This window comes from Solanum pennellii, chromosome 5 (genome assembly GCF_001406875.1).
Source record: "Solanum pennellii chromosome 5, SPENNV200".
Classification (NCBI taxonomy): Eukaryota; Viridiplantae; Streptophyta; class Magnoliopsida; order Solanales; family Solanaceae; genus Solanum; species Solanum pennellii.
Genome location: NC_028641.1, coordinates 76774021 through 76790007, shown reverse-complemented (window position 1 = coordinate 76790007; position 15987 = coordinate 76774021). Strand labels below are relative to the sequence as shown.

The window sequence follows — 15987 nt, the reverse complement described above, 5'->3', positions numbered from 1 at the left end:
ATTGAAATGAATTGTATAAAACGAGAAAGAGATAAATTATATACAATTTGAATTGTATAAAATGAAAAAGCGAAAAAAGGCAGAATTGAGTTGTATAAAACGAGAAAGAGAGAAATTATTACAATTTGAATTTGTATAAAACGAGAAAGAGAGAAAGGCAAAAAGAGACTTGTGCGGGAAATATACAATTTGAATCGAATTGTATATAAAACGAGAAAAAGAAAAGTTATATACAATGTGAATTTGTATAAAACGAGAAAGGCAAAAGAGACTTGGACAGGGAAATATTTGTATTGTATAATTATAAGTGTATAGGATGAAGATATATGTATTTTCATGCGTTTATATAATTTTCTCTCGCTTTATACAATTAGAAACACAATTTACACAATTCTATTGTATAAAGCGAGAGAGGCGAGCGACAGAAATAAGCAAGCGAGAGCGGGAGAGTGGCGAGCGAGAATACGAGGGAGAGAGGGATTGACAAACTTTATTATTCAAACTTCTTTCGTATATGACTAAAGTTCAAGCATTTTATCCGACTTACATCTTTTGATTCAAACTACACTGTATCCTATATTTGGGCAGCTACATGGAGGCCCAAATACTAGTATTAACTAATTCGGCCTACTTCTCAATCTACATTGGAGGCCCATAAATGTGGGCATACAGCCCACTCTCAACTATATTGTATCCTATATTCCATCTATAAAAGGAAAATTGTATGTAGTAACAAATTATTAATTTAAATTAAATACTGTAGATATAGTTTGATTTAATTATACTCTACAGCAAACTATTGTTATTTTTGCCTCTTTCCTTGGTGGAATCTCGTTTGTCATTCTCGTTTTGGTGGCAATTTGGCTCCCCTTTCTCGTTTTAATACAAACACAAATGTATAAAATGTGTTTGTGTTTGTATAAAGCGAAAAGAAATTGTGTATATACAGATCTCTTCGTTCCGCTCTCTTTTCTCTCCAAGACCTCGCTCGCCACATTCGCTACTCTCACTTATACAAACAGAAAATGAAATGTATAAATTGTGTTTCTGTTTATATAAAGCGAGAAAAAAATTGTATATACACATACAAAATACATATATTTTCGTCTGATACACTTATAATTATACAATACGAATATTCCCCTATCTAATTTTCTTTTGTCTTTCTCTCTTTCTCGTTTTGTACATACAAAGATTTAGTACAATTGATTTTTTTGTATACAACTGCTTTCTTTTGTATATGTATAGCAAATTATATAACTGTTTTCTTTGTAAATGTATAACGAATTACACAGTTGATTTTTCGTATGTGTATAGCGAAATATACATATTTATGTTTGATATAAGCACGATTATGCAAACTACAATTATAACTTACAGATAAAATTTTTATATTTGTTATATGTGAAAGTTACTCTTTTTTTTATTCTCGTTTCTGGTTTCTTCTGGATTTTATGGAAAGAATATTTCTAGAACACTCCACATTCTCCTCAATGGTTCTTTTTTTCAGTAATTTTTAATGAATGAAATGAACTCGTTTACTATCGCTGCAAAATCAATCCAAACAAGCCCTTAAATTCACCGATCGGAAAATCTCCTTTCTCATTTCCGTCTACCGGTAATTACTATGTCGACGGTGACTTCGTCGCAGTACAATTACTTGAACGGCACATACTTTCCGACGCCGTTTCATCTCCAACAACAACCGTCGCAACCGTACTCTGCTCCTCCCGTTGTTCCTCCTGTCTATTCTGCTCCGGCAGCTGTTCCCGACGTTTACTCTTTACCTCAGTATTTACAGGTAAGTATTTCAATTTTGAACTTCTTTTTTTGTAAGAACTGATTCTTATATAACAAATTCGATCTGTTGTTTGTAGATTAATAATTACATTGATTTTACTCTTGATGAACTGACCTGGACTGAGATAGGGAGGAAAAAAACAGAATTAAATTTTCAGATAGCATTGTTTACTCAAATGTAATGTAAAAATCTTAATATTATGGGCATAATAATACGTAAATAGACACTCAAAATTGGCCTCAACGGGAAACTTAACACTCCAAACTTTGAGTATGCGCATCTAGACACCTGAAGTAGAACGTGTCTCCATTGTATCGGTTGAACACTCCAATTTACTAAATGATTATTTAGACATTTTCAAAAATTTATGTCACATTAGCATTGGGTGTATACGAGAGAAAGGGGGAACAAGTTCGACTATTTAGTTGTCTGGTGAGGCCAAGTTGAGGTGTCTAGACTGGTACTCTTAAAGTTCGAGTGGTTACTTTATGTATAATGCCAATGTTATTTCTTCTGTAATTGATTGTACTTATTAAGATATGTTGGTTGGTATGTTCATACCATCATATGTGTACACATGAATGTATGCGTCCTGTGTAAATTTTGATATGTTCAAAATGATCTGCTTAGTTCCCCATTAGCAAGCCAACGGGAAAAGAAAATTCTTCATTGAAGTATTTGAAGTAGATCCCCTGTACATCTTTATCCATGTGTTTTTTTAAAGCTTGCAATTTGTTCTTCTCGAAAAAAGATCTTCTTGGCAATGTGTCTAACGTGCCTGATTCTAATGGACAGACACAGCAATTATTTCAAAGAGTTGCACAGACAATCACGCCCGAAGCAATTGAGAATGTGAAAGCTGCACTTGCGAGAAGTGAGCTTGAGCAAAAAGCTGAGGTGAAAAAGAAAGCTGTGCCTCGAAAGGCAGCAGGACAGACTTGGGAAGATCCTACTCTTGCAGAGTGGCCGGAGAGTAAGCTCGCTTGCTCCGATTAATTCTTTCTTCCAATTCAAATTTGTGTCAAATGGGTGAATTTTGTGTTTACCCAATTAATAGACTTGATTCTGTTTAGTGTAGTTGTTCCAATTTGGTTTCCTCGAGTTTCGGATAGTTTTAGACATGAATTGAGTTAAGCAGTACCTTCTTATGAAGGGTTATGGCAGTGCTTATAAGAATATCAAAGCTGTGATGTTCTGGATAACCGTGTAATTGTAGATCTGGAGTTTGGGGAAGCACTAAACCAGTAAATTACCATGCAGTTGAAGTCTGGAAATTCAAGGAAAAACAGTTATGAATGGTGAATGTGACCTTACACCTACCCGATCATTTAGGGAAATAGAAATAAATATGTTTGGAAGGAGATGCATGAACAACGATCATAGTTCAGGCAACTTGAAAGAACTGAGTATTGATAAATATTTTATCATATACCGGGTGGATGCTCTCTATATTTTGAGGCCAATGCTGCAGCGTAAGTAGCATATAGTTTGAAGCAAATACTATAATGATGATTGTTTGACTTCCCCATATGACTTCTTTAGCACTTGATCCTGTGCTCTATTTGCTCGATTGTTGGCTTTTTTTGTAAGATGGTTGTCAGTTGACTCAATTCTATTAGTTGGCTGACTAAGTTGAGGATTGGGGTCATGCAGATGATTTTCGGCTATTCTGTGGTAACCTTGGGAATGAGGTGAATGATGATGTTTTATCAAAAGCATTTTCAAGATTTCCTTCCTTCAACATGGCCAGGGTAAGTTCTTCTAGAATCGTTTCATCTTTTCCAATAGTGATACTTTTAATGGTTATATATGGACTTGTGTCAGTTACATGTCTTTTGATCCGAGGGTCTATCAGAAACTACCTCTCTGCCACACAAAGATAGGGTAAGGTCTACATACATTCTACCCTCACTTGTGCGACTATATTGGGTATGTTGTCGTTACGAACTGACAACTTCTGATGATGATCATGAAGGGCTGGAGGTCTTCATGTCTGTAATTTTTCTTCTTCCTTTTATCGTTTTTGTCCATATCTCAAGACATTCATGAATATGGGGGAGAACTTTGATCTATTAAAAAAGGGGGGGAAAGAAATTTCAGAATGGTGTCGTGATGTGGGATGATGCCATTGTTGGGCTCTTGGATGGAACCAAACTTGTACTCCTCACCTCAGCATGTGTATGTAGCGCTTTTCTCTTTTTCTGTTTGTTGCGTAGACTGCATATGTTGGCAGTTTCCATGCACATGTTAGATCATAACTGAAGAATGTTGCTTAGTACATTCATCGTTCTTGTAATGTCCTTAAGGGTTTCTAACAATGTAAGAATGACAGGTTGTGAGAGACAAGCGGACTGGTAAGACCAAGGGATATGGATTTGTTAGTTTTTCCAACCCTTCAGACCTTGTCGTGGCACTTAAAGAAATGAATGGTAAGTGGTCTTTCGATGTGTACAAGGCACAGTCTCTACTTTGCTTCTGCTACATTAATATAATCGATGTCTTAAATGGCATAGCTTGATAAGAGGGACGATTAAATATCTTTGAAGATCACCAGACCGGAATGGTATGGGATGATAACCAAATGGATCTGAAATTTTTCTTGTTTTATTCTGTTTGTTGATGCCTTATATGGGTCTCTTTCTATCCCTTGTTTGATGTCATAAGGTCAAAAGATTTGGCCGGACGGAAGAGTGTTATCTGCAAACCCATCCCTCCCCCAATGCGAGAAGACTTGCTGGATGACACAGCATCACAACAACTAGGAGTGTGCTGTTGAAGTCGAATTAGATAAACGAAAACAAGGAAGGGGAACTTTCAGTTAAGAGTATTTGAGCTTTGAGTAGTGTGGTTTTCTTAGGCTTCTTTGAAAAATGGATGTGTTTGTTGTTGTCATAGTTATTTAACCGGCAGTATACTTTCCACTGAACTCGAATCCCTTAGTGACAAAGGTAAAATCTTTCTGATTTCAGGGAAGTATGTTGGGAACCGACCAGTTCAACTTCGGAAGAGTAAGTGGAAAAATAGGATTGACTATGAAGCTTTGGCAAGACAGAAGGTCAGTGTCTGTTCTGTTCTCGCTAACGAAGCCCACATACGATTTGCGTTCCAAATTTTGGCTTGCACTGACGAGTTTCTTGTTGAATGTTGTGGCAGAATGCGTCTCAAAAGAAAGCAAAGTCACCAAAGAAGAGCGTATTGCACAAGTGATCGCCAAACTTATCGAGTATAGCTTAGTAGTAGGGTGTAACGCCAGTCACTGAATATAGATGTACCATTCAGCCTATCAAATCTTCTATTATCAGTGCTTTTATGCATCAGCTACTGATATCTTAGCTAAGAGTCTCCAGGTGGGGTAACTTCTGGGCTATCGCGGATCGAGAAACCTAGTTTTTCGTCCACCTTGTTATTTACAGTCTCATTCTCAAGTCTCTGTAATTAATGTATTAACATTGTTTAGTACAGTCAGGTTGTATCTAGTCTTGTAGTTTTCTGTTTTATTGATCTTAACTTGAGGGGAATGCTTTCGACTTATTAATATCGAGTTAACAAGATCAAAAACACAATGTTGATGGCTCAAAATAACAAGTGAAAAGTAGACCATCCAATGATTGAGGGTAAGAATATATGAAATCTAATACCATAACAATTGAAATGAATGGTAATGACATTTGATGGTAAAAGTATATATGAAATCTAAAACCACAACAATTGAAATGAATCGTAATTAGTTATTGATATTAGTACCTAATTTACAATAATGTCAAACTCCTTAAAGTCAATTTATTCATGAATCACACCTTCAAATTGAGATAATTATAAGTTTTTTACTTATGTTACATGTGCCTTAAGGTACACTAGAGAACATAAAAATACCTTCATTTGAAAGAAGTGAAAAAGTTGATTGTGTCCTTGAGTGCATCGATGAATTTGTCAACGTCGTCTTTAGTATTGTAGAAATGAAGGCTAGCTCGTGCACTTGCATTGATTCCCAAATGTCGATGCAGAGGTTGAGCACAGTGGTGACCTGATCTAATCGCTACACCATGCTGCAGAAAACGTAGCTATTTAGAAATAACTTATTTACCACGACATCCTAACCAATAGGATACGTGCTCAAGTGGACCATCTTACAAACACCCCTGTTTTTGTAAGAGTAAAAAATTGTAGTTATGCAAGAGGTAGGATGGAGTTTTATTTCCCATACCTGTTGGTCAAGGAAGGTTGCGATATCAGTAGGGTGAATATCTTTAACATTGAAAGAACAAAGAGCCGCTCGCTTAACGGTTCGTGAAGGTGCAGGCCCATAAATTCGAACATCAGATACAGAAGAGAGGCGATCATACAAATAATTACCTAACTCCATCTGAGAAAGAACATGAAAATGAGGAGACATATCACCAAAATCATTCATTATTGGAATTCATATTATACATTTTTATCTTGCATTAAAATTTCATCTCACCAAAAATTTAAAATGAACTGAAATATCGTAAAGAATATTATATCTGGAATGTTGTTGTTGATTGATTAATTTCACCATATTCTACATGATTCTAAAGATGAGCACTAATCAACATTAAGTGACAACAACCATGCCCGATAGAGTTAGTTGTGCCAATTTCTGGGGCTTCCATCAAAGGTATCTCAATAAAATTAGTGGCCTAAAGTCAAATTATAATAAGAGGTCTTAAAGACATACACACATACACAAATTATTATTAATTTAGGATTATTATCTTTTTTTGATTCTTACATACTACTATTTTTAAAGTATATTCTTAAAAGACATTAAGCTTTTAACTTCACGTAGTAATATTATTATTTATAAAAGTTAGGATTAGTTCTAGTTAATAGTTAGGCATTTGTTTAATATACGTCACGTTGGATGTTGATGTAAAATATCTATCTATTAATATAAAGTTTTGATTTGTTTAATTAAAAGATATAGAACATTCCTGATAAAAATTCTTGGGTAACAACGAAAAGTCATATCTTTTGGAGCCTCAAAATTTTGAGGCCTAAAACAAATGGTTTACTAGATTTTCCCTTAAGCTATCCATGCTTCCACTCACAACACTTTAAAAAAAATCAACTAAAATGCATACCCAAATACAACTTTAAAAACTCAAATGTTCAAGTTTAAACTTCAAAATCTATGTCAAACGGGAATGATGTGAGCAAACAAGCAAAAGACTGTGAAAAATAAAGATGACCATATATATAAAATTACACTCGAAGGTGGATTGTGCTAAAATCAATGGTACATAAATTTAAATATGACGCCTGAATAAAGGCTTTGACTGTTCATGGAGGTTAGTTCAAAGTATGTCCTTATATCACGTCCTTAGTTTTTTTACTAAGTACACGTGGGATAATTGACAACTTGATCACGTTTTTGCGCGGGTTGCTTACCATCTTGCAGCGTCAAGTCAGCCTGAGACTCTAGGAATCACTAAGAGAATGGTAGAGAGAACACAAGAGGATTGCAACGAAGAAGTGTGTTGTAGAGACCTTAATTGATTTTTGCTTGATTAATTTACAAATGAATGTTCATCTATTTATATTATTAACTTAGGAGCTGAATTGTAGACAATAATTATTACACAAGTCCCTACATATTTACAAATAAGTTCCCTCTCTAGAATACTCTGCACAACTAGAATATTCCAAGGCTCTTCCATGTAAGCCATGGAATTCCAAAGTCTCCCAAGGGGTTTCTCCACATATCTTTAGAATCTTCCACTGTGAACTAACATTCTTCCTATGTAAGCCCTCCACATGGGCAACTCTGTTCCATGTGGCGTAATGATGCGACAGGTCATCATACTTTTTCCCACTTGATGTTGTGACGACCACGTCGCTTTACTACTATGAGAACTCTTGTGTCCTATCTATGAATAGCCACAACTCTTCATATTGTTTTCATGGAGCTTCTTGCGATGATATTCCCTTCTAATGGACGTGGAACGCGAGAATGGCCTTTTGTCTTTGTCACCCTCAAAACTTGTATGGTTTCCAAGAACGACCCCTCATTCTTGAGCCCCTTCACAAGTTGCATAGTCTAAAGTTGTGCTTGATTTTCTTTGTGTGATATAGCAATAGTTGGCACCATACAAGCTCATTCTCATTCCATGACCCATTGACAATGGCGATAGGGGTTGATCAAGGTATGACATTGTGTGGAGAACTCCTGCCTAAAATCATATCAAAGATATCCATCTTTATATGGCAAAGTTTGTCGTACCTTTCCAGTAGCCCAATTTCGCACCAATACTAATGGCAACACCATGAGCATTTTGAGGATCAATATTCACGGTCTTGATGCGAGAATTAGCTGGGGTATGCTCAAACTTTAGTCTCTTTGTTGCATACTCGATCATAAAATTATGAGTTGTTTTAGTGTCAACCAATGCACGAGCAAGCTTATTGTTCACAAGGTCCACGTTCACTGATTTCTATTCTCGTGAAGTGGCTAGTTGACTTTGTGATGACTCCACATAGTCCAATCAATCCTAATTGAGTTGTGGGACTAAACTCTCTACTTGCACACTCTCCATATGTTCATGCACCATAGCGCAGAGTCTTTAAGTCAGGATAATTCTTTGAAGTAATGTGGCCCTCTGCATATGTAGCATCCCTTCCTCTCGAACTATGATTTCTTTTATGTGTAGCTCTGACGACCAATTGACTTTTTATTATCAAACATGTAGGTGGCCCGAGTCTTGTGGTGTTGTTGATACACTTCCTTGCTTTTATCACAATCTCCATCACCCTTAGCCCATCCTCTGACTTATTATTGCCTCTGCCTTTGTCATACTTCTCATTCCCGAAATCCATACTTGTCAGCATTGCAATTTTGCTTAGCCCAATTTCGCAACTCAACCATAAAGTGGAACAATATGTCATCATTAGTGCCCTTAGCAATCTCTGTCTTTGTCATACTTCTTGTTAAGTTTAAAGGTCGTGAACTCCTTAACGTAGTCCATATGTTTCATGTGTGTTTTAACTCTCTAAGTTTTCTTCTTGCATTGTACACAACATTGTTTGGTAAAAACTGTCGCTTGAACTGATCTCGTGTGCTGATAGTCACAAGCCTCTCTTAGCATCAATCATTTTGCGTCTCCACCATAGCATGACAATCTTTAACAAGTAGAACACTACAGTGTTGATCTTTGCATCGTCCCTTACATTTCCATGTTGGGAGTAGTTCTCCAAGTGCCAAAGAAAATTCTCTACTTCTTCTACATCACAAACTTCTTTGAACACTAGTAGTGTGAAAGCCTCGCTCTTTGCCTCTCCCATCACGACAATATTTCTTGCGGTCTCAATCACGCCAGTGTTGACTTACTCTTCGAGTGCCTCCATATTTGCCTTCATGGCATCGATAGTGCATACCGCCTCCATGAGTTTACACTCTAAGGTAGCGATGGTCTGCCTCGTCTCTATCTCAGTTTGTGTACGCCCATCCAAGTCATTTCAGATGCTTTCAATCTCTTCAAGGGTATGCCCCTAAAAACGCTTAAGAGTGTCTTCTACTTTCCCTACCTGCTGGCCAAATATCTCGACAACGTCAATCGCCGCATTAACCTTCGTGGCCCACTCTCTACCAAGCAACACATCCTTGGAAAGGACCTCCACATCATCCTCGCTCGCCTCAATGGTAGTAGGTTCTTGGGATGTAAGTCTTTCATTTAGATCAACCTCACCTCTCGTTTCTTGTTGGTGACATTCCTCTTTTTGCCATAAGGCATCCTGGGTGACGTTAGATGGGTGTTAGCAACGTTGATTTCTCCGTCGTTTGCACAAATGTGTGGTGCATTATTTGCACAAAAGTGTGGCATATATTTTGCCTCATACAAATTTGTGTGCAACCACCTATTATTATTGTTATTTATTTGTGTGGGGGTGGTTGGTGGGGAGGAGGGCATAGGTAATCTAGATGCTAGCATATGGAAGAAGGAAATTAGCAAACAAAAATGTAAACAGATATATTAATTTCACAAATGTAAAAGTATATCTCTTTCATGAATATGAGGTTAAGCGATAAAAGGTCTACCTCATAATCATGAATCTGTTGCATGCCAATTTCAGAAAGATAATCAATTGCAGCTCCAAGCCCAATTGCTTCTCCAATTGCGGGAGTCCCAGCCTCAAATCTGACCCCAATTACAAAAAAAGGGGTAGAAAATAATACTTTAGAAGAGAACTTTGATTTAAAAATTACTCGTACCTGATTAAGCTTTAGCCAAAACACTGAAAATCCAGGTCCATTTATTATTTTCAGATCCAATATTAAGTTAAAAAGAATCTACACATACTTAATAAGATGAGAAGCGCTAATCAAAGTCACCAGCATAGAGGTTTTGATTATCAATGTCTCACATAGAATTTAAAACATATCCCCCACAAGACCAAAGGGAAAAAATTATATAGGAGAAAAAAATTAAGGCACAGAAGGATAGTATAATGCTCAGAAATGATGAAGATAAGGGCAAATAGCTCTAAGAAGTGCGGGAGTCTGCGCATAAGTTTAAATCACAGAATCAAGATATAACATGTCCTCAACAGTAATAAGAACCAATAACAATGAAGGGAAGATGAAGTTTCCAAGTTGATCTATGTTGACGATGCAACCGATAAGTGATATATTTAGCAGACAGTACTATATTCAATATAAGTGGAGCAAGAAAAGGATCCAAGAAACACAGCTTGAGGTTAGATGTAATGGTAGTGATATCTAGAGATGATGAAAATGGCAAAGAAGATAAACAAATCATAACAACTCAATAAGATTCTGGGATCATGGTTCAAGGCAGGCATTGGATGCAGTTCAGCTTGAATGGACAAAAGAACAGCTAACTAGTTGTCAAGTATTGCCAGAAAATTCTCTAAGAGGAACATGGGAAAAAGAACAAACCTCGAAGGAGGTTCAGCATAAGTGGAATGATCCAAATACACATCAGCTATCATTTCGCCACCACCTGTAATTCAAGGGAGGGGGGAACAAAAGTTAAGAAATTGTGATTATATCTTTTTTTGATAAGTAATCAATGATAAAACCACATTTAGATATGTTATAATCATTCTACACATGGCATGAGATTTATCAAGTACAAAAACCCCGAGCTGAAGAAGCGCAATGTCGGTAAACGATGCTTGGCTTTGATTTTTCTTTTTGAGAATCAAAGTTAAGGGGAATTTACATACCAAGGAAAGGAGGCATGCCAGAAAGGATCTCGCTCTTGCCATACAAGAATCCAACGCCTGTAGGCCCACACATCTGAAGCACGTTTAACCTCAATTTCCGCTACTCAATGGAGAACCACTTATATAGTACATGGCATTGTCCTAACCTTATGAGAGGAACCAACAAGAAAATCAGTGTCTAGATTCTTAACATCGACCACCATGTGTGGGACACTTTGACAAGCATCTACAAGCACTTTTGCTCCAACATCATGTGCCCAACTTATGACTTCATCCATAGGAAGAACAGAAGCTGCATATAAAATGGGGGTAGCACTAAGAAGAGACCAATGGACAAGAAACAGATGAAAAAAAATATGGGAAATTAAATGCACAAAGAGAGAGTGTATCTGATTTTTTAGAGTCATATTCAATCATGAAGTATTTGCTAGCTTTCATTTTCCTTTTCTCACAGGTCCAAGTGTATGAATTACTTGTTTGCTTACTTCTATATTTTTTTCAACAAGTTTCACCAAGAGCAATATAAAATGATAAGTGAAGAGGCAATCCCTCCCAGAATTCCGATATATCATACAAAACTAATCATTATCTTCCAGTTGTTCTATTCCCAATCAACTTTCAATTAAGCAACAGAAAAGGGAGAATCGGAATGAAGAATCCTTTTAAGAATATCAGCTAAATCAGAGAGGGCCACAAACTTGAAAATTATGAAAAGCAGGTGTAGTCAAGAGAATCTGATATAGAACAGTTCCTGCAGGTTTTATGCAATAATTGATCCACGCTTAAAAAGACTTTACTAGGTCAAGGAAAATTCTAGACGAGCTTGGTTCATTTCTACTATTTCCATATCAGTATATGAAGTTGAAAGTAAATCTGTTATTCTGCAACAGTTTCTATTAGTTTCTTTCTGACTATGACTAGCAGTAGTTCTTTTGAGATTTGAGAATGACATAATAACTAGGAGTGGCTCATGCAACAGAAAGAGCAATTTAACCACCTTTTTCCCTTTTGAGGTCAATATAAATGCAGAGTAAGGAGTGTTTTGACAAAGTTGAACTAAGAGCGCCATTTATTATCTCGAGTATTCCATGAAACTAAGATAGAGGTTGAATTGTAGGTCCACAAGATCCTTCTATCATATATAAATCAAAATTAGTGGTAAGCTATAGAACAACTATCCACCAACCTAACATATTCGAGACATGATGCATGACCAAAAGTTTTGTGCTGCTTGAGAGAGAGTCTCTTAATTGCCCTACATCTGGAACTTCATCCTCTGTCAAATTTACAAACCTCAGGACAGCACCAGTCTTTTGAGCAACAATTTGCCAAGGAACAATTGCACTGTGATGTTCAGCTATTGTGGTTATAATCTGCAAAGTTGGCATACAGCAATTTGTAGTCATATACCAGCAGCATATCTAAGTAACTATCACAACTACTAGAAAACTTTAAGAGAATGAATGATCCAATCCTCTCAAATAACTATCTGCAGACATTAAACAAATATCAAGCTTTGGAAGAAAGAAAATACACCTCATCTCCTGGTTTCAAGTTTGAGAGTCCCCAAGAATAAGCCACTAAATTGATAGCCTCAGTAGCATTTCTTGTAAAAATGATCTCTCTAGCTTCGGCCGCTTGAATGAAATTTGCCACCTTTTGTCTTGCTGACTCATACTCATCTGTCGCCTTTGCACTTGGTTCGAAATGATAATACAAACTAGTCAATATCGCATATCTAATAAACAATCAATCAACTATGCCTCAATCCTAAATTAGTGTGTTGGGTTCTATGAATCTTTTGTATCTATTCAAGTCCATAGTGTACATAATAATCGTATAAAAGGAAGATCCCTAACCACAAGCCTATAAAAAGAAAATTTGAAATGAATTTCTTTTTATGGAGAGATAAAATAAAATTCCAGCGAACTTGTAGATTTTACAATAGCAATTGTAAAAGATGATGAATAGAAATCTTTTCAAGATGAGTACCTCAAATAATGAATGCCCCGGTGGACATTGGAATTGTAAGCTTCATAATAATTCTGCAAAGCTTCGATCACAGCTCTTGGCTTCTGGGAAGTTGCAGCATTGTCCAAATATACAAGCTTCAAGCCATTTATCTCCTGCAAATATCACCCTCATATCATTCCATGCAACATAAAATCCTATGACACCAACTCCATTGCAACCCAACATCAACCAAATACACTTTTTCACCTTCAACTTCAAATACTACTTTTTTCAAATCTAGACCAACTCATTCAAAATGCCTGCTAAGAGAGTATCAGGTTCTTCCACTTAGCTTACTTATGGCACTCAAAATTATAGTTTTATGATAGCATTTCAACAGGATCTTAACTCTGCCTATGTGCAAAAGCACAGCTGGTCTCAAACTCGGATAAGAAAAAAGAATGGCTACAATGACAAATCACAATAAATACATTGAATTCATACAATCTATTTGGGGATTGAGCTGATAAATGTATCATATAACATATACACACATCAAAGAAGTTGGCGTATACTGAAACACGCATTTCCAGCACTGCTGAGTTTTTAGCAAAAACAGTTTTGGCAAAATTAAAGTTCTCAAGAGTTTTTAAGAACCATTGCACAATACTTTTTTGAAAATTGAGTTTCTAACACTTTCTCCAAAACCTCAACAACTGAGTTCCCAAAAAACTCAAACACCAAAATTCTTCCATATTGTCAAAAGCTGAATCAAAATTCAGCTAAACAAATTCCATATATATACATAAAACGGCAAGAGGTAGGACCTGGTGAAGTATAGGGAAGTCGGAACGGGTGATATGCCCTAGCGAACCGGGTCCAAGTTTCGGGCCTTCTACTAATGGAGCTGAAGCTGATGCTGATGCTGAAGCTGAAATATGTAACCGCCGGTAACTCCATGGGAACGAATTGGAGCTTCGATTGGTGAAATTAGTGTTCCGGCTAACCGACCGGAGACACGGTAGTTTCAGAATTGCGCCTTCCATCGGCGTCGTCGTCGTTATCATCGTCGGCTGTGTGAACTGCAAGTACTACACGCTGTTATCCTTGCCTTGTTTTATTGAAATTACATTAAACTCCTTATTTAATTAGGACTCGAACCCCACATCTTGTAATTGGAAAAGGCTCAAATATGCGTTTACACTTTCCGAAAAGACTTATTTATGGTTTTGTAAAATTATTATTGATATGTGGCTAAATATAATTCAGTTACGTTGTTAATTTTTTAATTAAAAAATTATAATTCTGAAAAAAATTGAATTAAATTTAATTGAATTAATATTTTTAAAAAAAATATTCAAAAATTAATGACGTGGCTGAATTATAATTACATGTCAATAATAATTTTGCAAAACCACTGTTAAAAAATAATGACATAAATAAATTTTTTCTTTAACGGTAATGACATAAAAGAACCAAACTTTTAACTGATGAACCACAAAAACTCAAAACTTGAATAAAAACAGGATACTTGATAAAAAAGAATTAATTAAGAAATCTATAAAGGCTTGCTAGGTTTTTGTTGATGTAGTAGCAATCAAATGTGTCATCCCAGATGTTCGTCAAGTTTTCCTCATTAGCGAATCGCCCATGTTGATATGGCGAAGCTCAGTTACCATGAAGAAAGTCTTCTTTCTTGCGCTTAAAGTTTCGGTGATAAGTATATTTGGTCTCTAAAGATAGCGACTACTTTGTGTTATGGTCTTGTGTTGAATCAACAAGAAAGCTTCACTAAGATGTGTTTAAATAAAATTAATTTATCAAGAAAAGTTATAATAATAATGTATTGTTAATTGATTAATTAAAATTAGTTTGTTTATATCATGCATGAGAATGATACTTTTATTGTATTTGAAATATTTATCAAATTGTAATTTCTCTACTTCATTCGATTATGTATACAAGAGTGAAATTAAGACTTTAAGTCATCTTGTGGAGACGAGGTGTCTTTGGCGTGTACATGTGGAGTTCATGTGCATTTTAGCTCATACGTGGATGTTTTTGTTAAACAAAAAGATAGGTGCGGTTCAATAGTTAGATAAGAAAGAATATTTTTGTAATTGAAATATAGTTTAAGGTGTAATTAAGCTATTTCATATAACTTAAGGTAGCTTTGATCATTTTCCATAGTCGTCTATATGGAAGTGTGTTCTGTTTGACGTGCATGTGACATCCACACACATGTGATACTTCTTTTCACTAAAAGAATAGATGTTAACCTTGACTGGAAAAATATATTTGAGTCAAAATATAGTTTAAAAACATATTTAAGTTATTTTATTTATTCAAAGATAATTTTAATTTTTTCCCATTTTTTTAATGCCATAGAACTTGGATCAATCTTCTTATTGTTAAAATACTACTATTACTTTTGATAACTACAGGCATACTCAATTTAATACTAACACGACCTATAATTGATTAACAATACATATAATCTAATCAACAAACATAATTTATGCTTATTGTGGATTACAATTGACAAATGACTTATACATTATAGGTACGATAGGATTTGAATCATTAGTATTATCGTTAAAATATTATCAATTTTTATGATAATAGATATACATAATTTAGTTATAACAATACCTAGAATCGTGATCAATAAATACAATTAAGCATGTTATGAATTGCAACCATTGAATGCTCAAGTTAATTAGTGGTATAAAGCCAAATACAAATAGGAGGATTAATTTTTATTTTTGAAATTCAAAGTCATTTCTTTTTTGTTTAATGAAACACTTTATCTATTTTATGGTCTCAAACGATATATATACTAAAATATTTTGTAATTTTATGGTCTTAAACATGTTATGTGGAAATTAAATTTAAAAATTGACAAAAAAAAAACATTCTTTAATGTTTCAAAACAAACTAAAACAAAGACAAAATATAATTTATTTTTTATTAAGAAATACTTATAATAATTCTATTATTACTAAAAAAATAAAATAAAATGGAGC

The 15987-nt window shown here is 35.3% G+C and overlaps 2 protein-coding genes across 9 annotated transcripts; one reads left to right on the top strand and one right to left on the bottom strand.

Annotated features, from left to right (window-relative positions):
- The first annotated feature begins 1444 nt into the window (after window positions 1-1444).
- On the top strand, window positions 1445-5319 carry LOC107018714 (RNA-binding protein 42-like). Of its 8 annotated transcripts, none has more exons than XR_001456658.2 (7): window positions 1446-1801; window positions 2597-2774; window positions 3455-3552; window positions 4134-4230; window positions 4466-4618; window positions 4771-4856; window positions 4955-5043. XR_001456658.2 is itself a non-coding variant. In XM_015219267.2 (6 exons), exons 1-6 carry the CDS (start codon window positions 1628-1630, stop codon window positions 5006-5008), a joined length of 687 nt encoding a protein of 228 aa, XP_015074753.1. In that variant the 5' UTR covers window positions 1447-1627; the 3' UTR covers window positions 5009-5319. The 8 variants fall into 8 exon arrangements, 2 of the variants coding, with proteins under 2 accessions (XP_015074753.1, XP_027772835.1); XR_003578389.1 differs by adding an exon at window positions 4315-4364 and having other exon boundaries at window positions 4466-4856; window positions 4955-5017; XR_003578387.1 differs by having other exon boundaries at window positions 1445-1801; window positions 4134-4364; window positions 4466-4856; window positions 4955-5017.
- A 190-nt stretch (window positions 5320-5509) lies between these two features.
- LOC107020654 (cysteine desulfurase 1, chloroplastic) lies at window positions 5510-14087 on the bottom strand. The gene is made up of 10 exons (XM_015221106.2): window positions 13789-14087; window positions 13001-13134; window positions 12545-12704; window positions 12195-12381; window positions 11155-11300; window positions 11009-11081; window positions 10719-10782; window positions 9858-9957; window positions 6006-6164; window positions 5510-5847 (listed from the first exon to the last, which is right to left on the bottom strand). The coding sequence occupies exons 1-10, from the start codon at window positions 14026-14028 to the stop codon at window positions 5677-5679; spliced, it is 1434 nt and encodes a 477-aa protein (XP_015076592.1). The 5' UTR covers window positions 14029-14087; the 3' UTR covers window positions 5510-5676.
- Between the last annotated feature and the right edge of the window lie 1900 nt (window positions 14088-15987).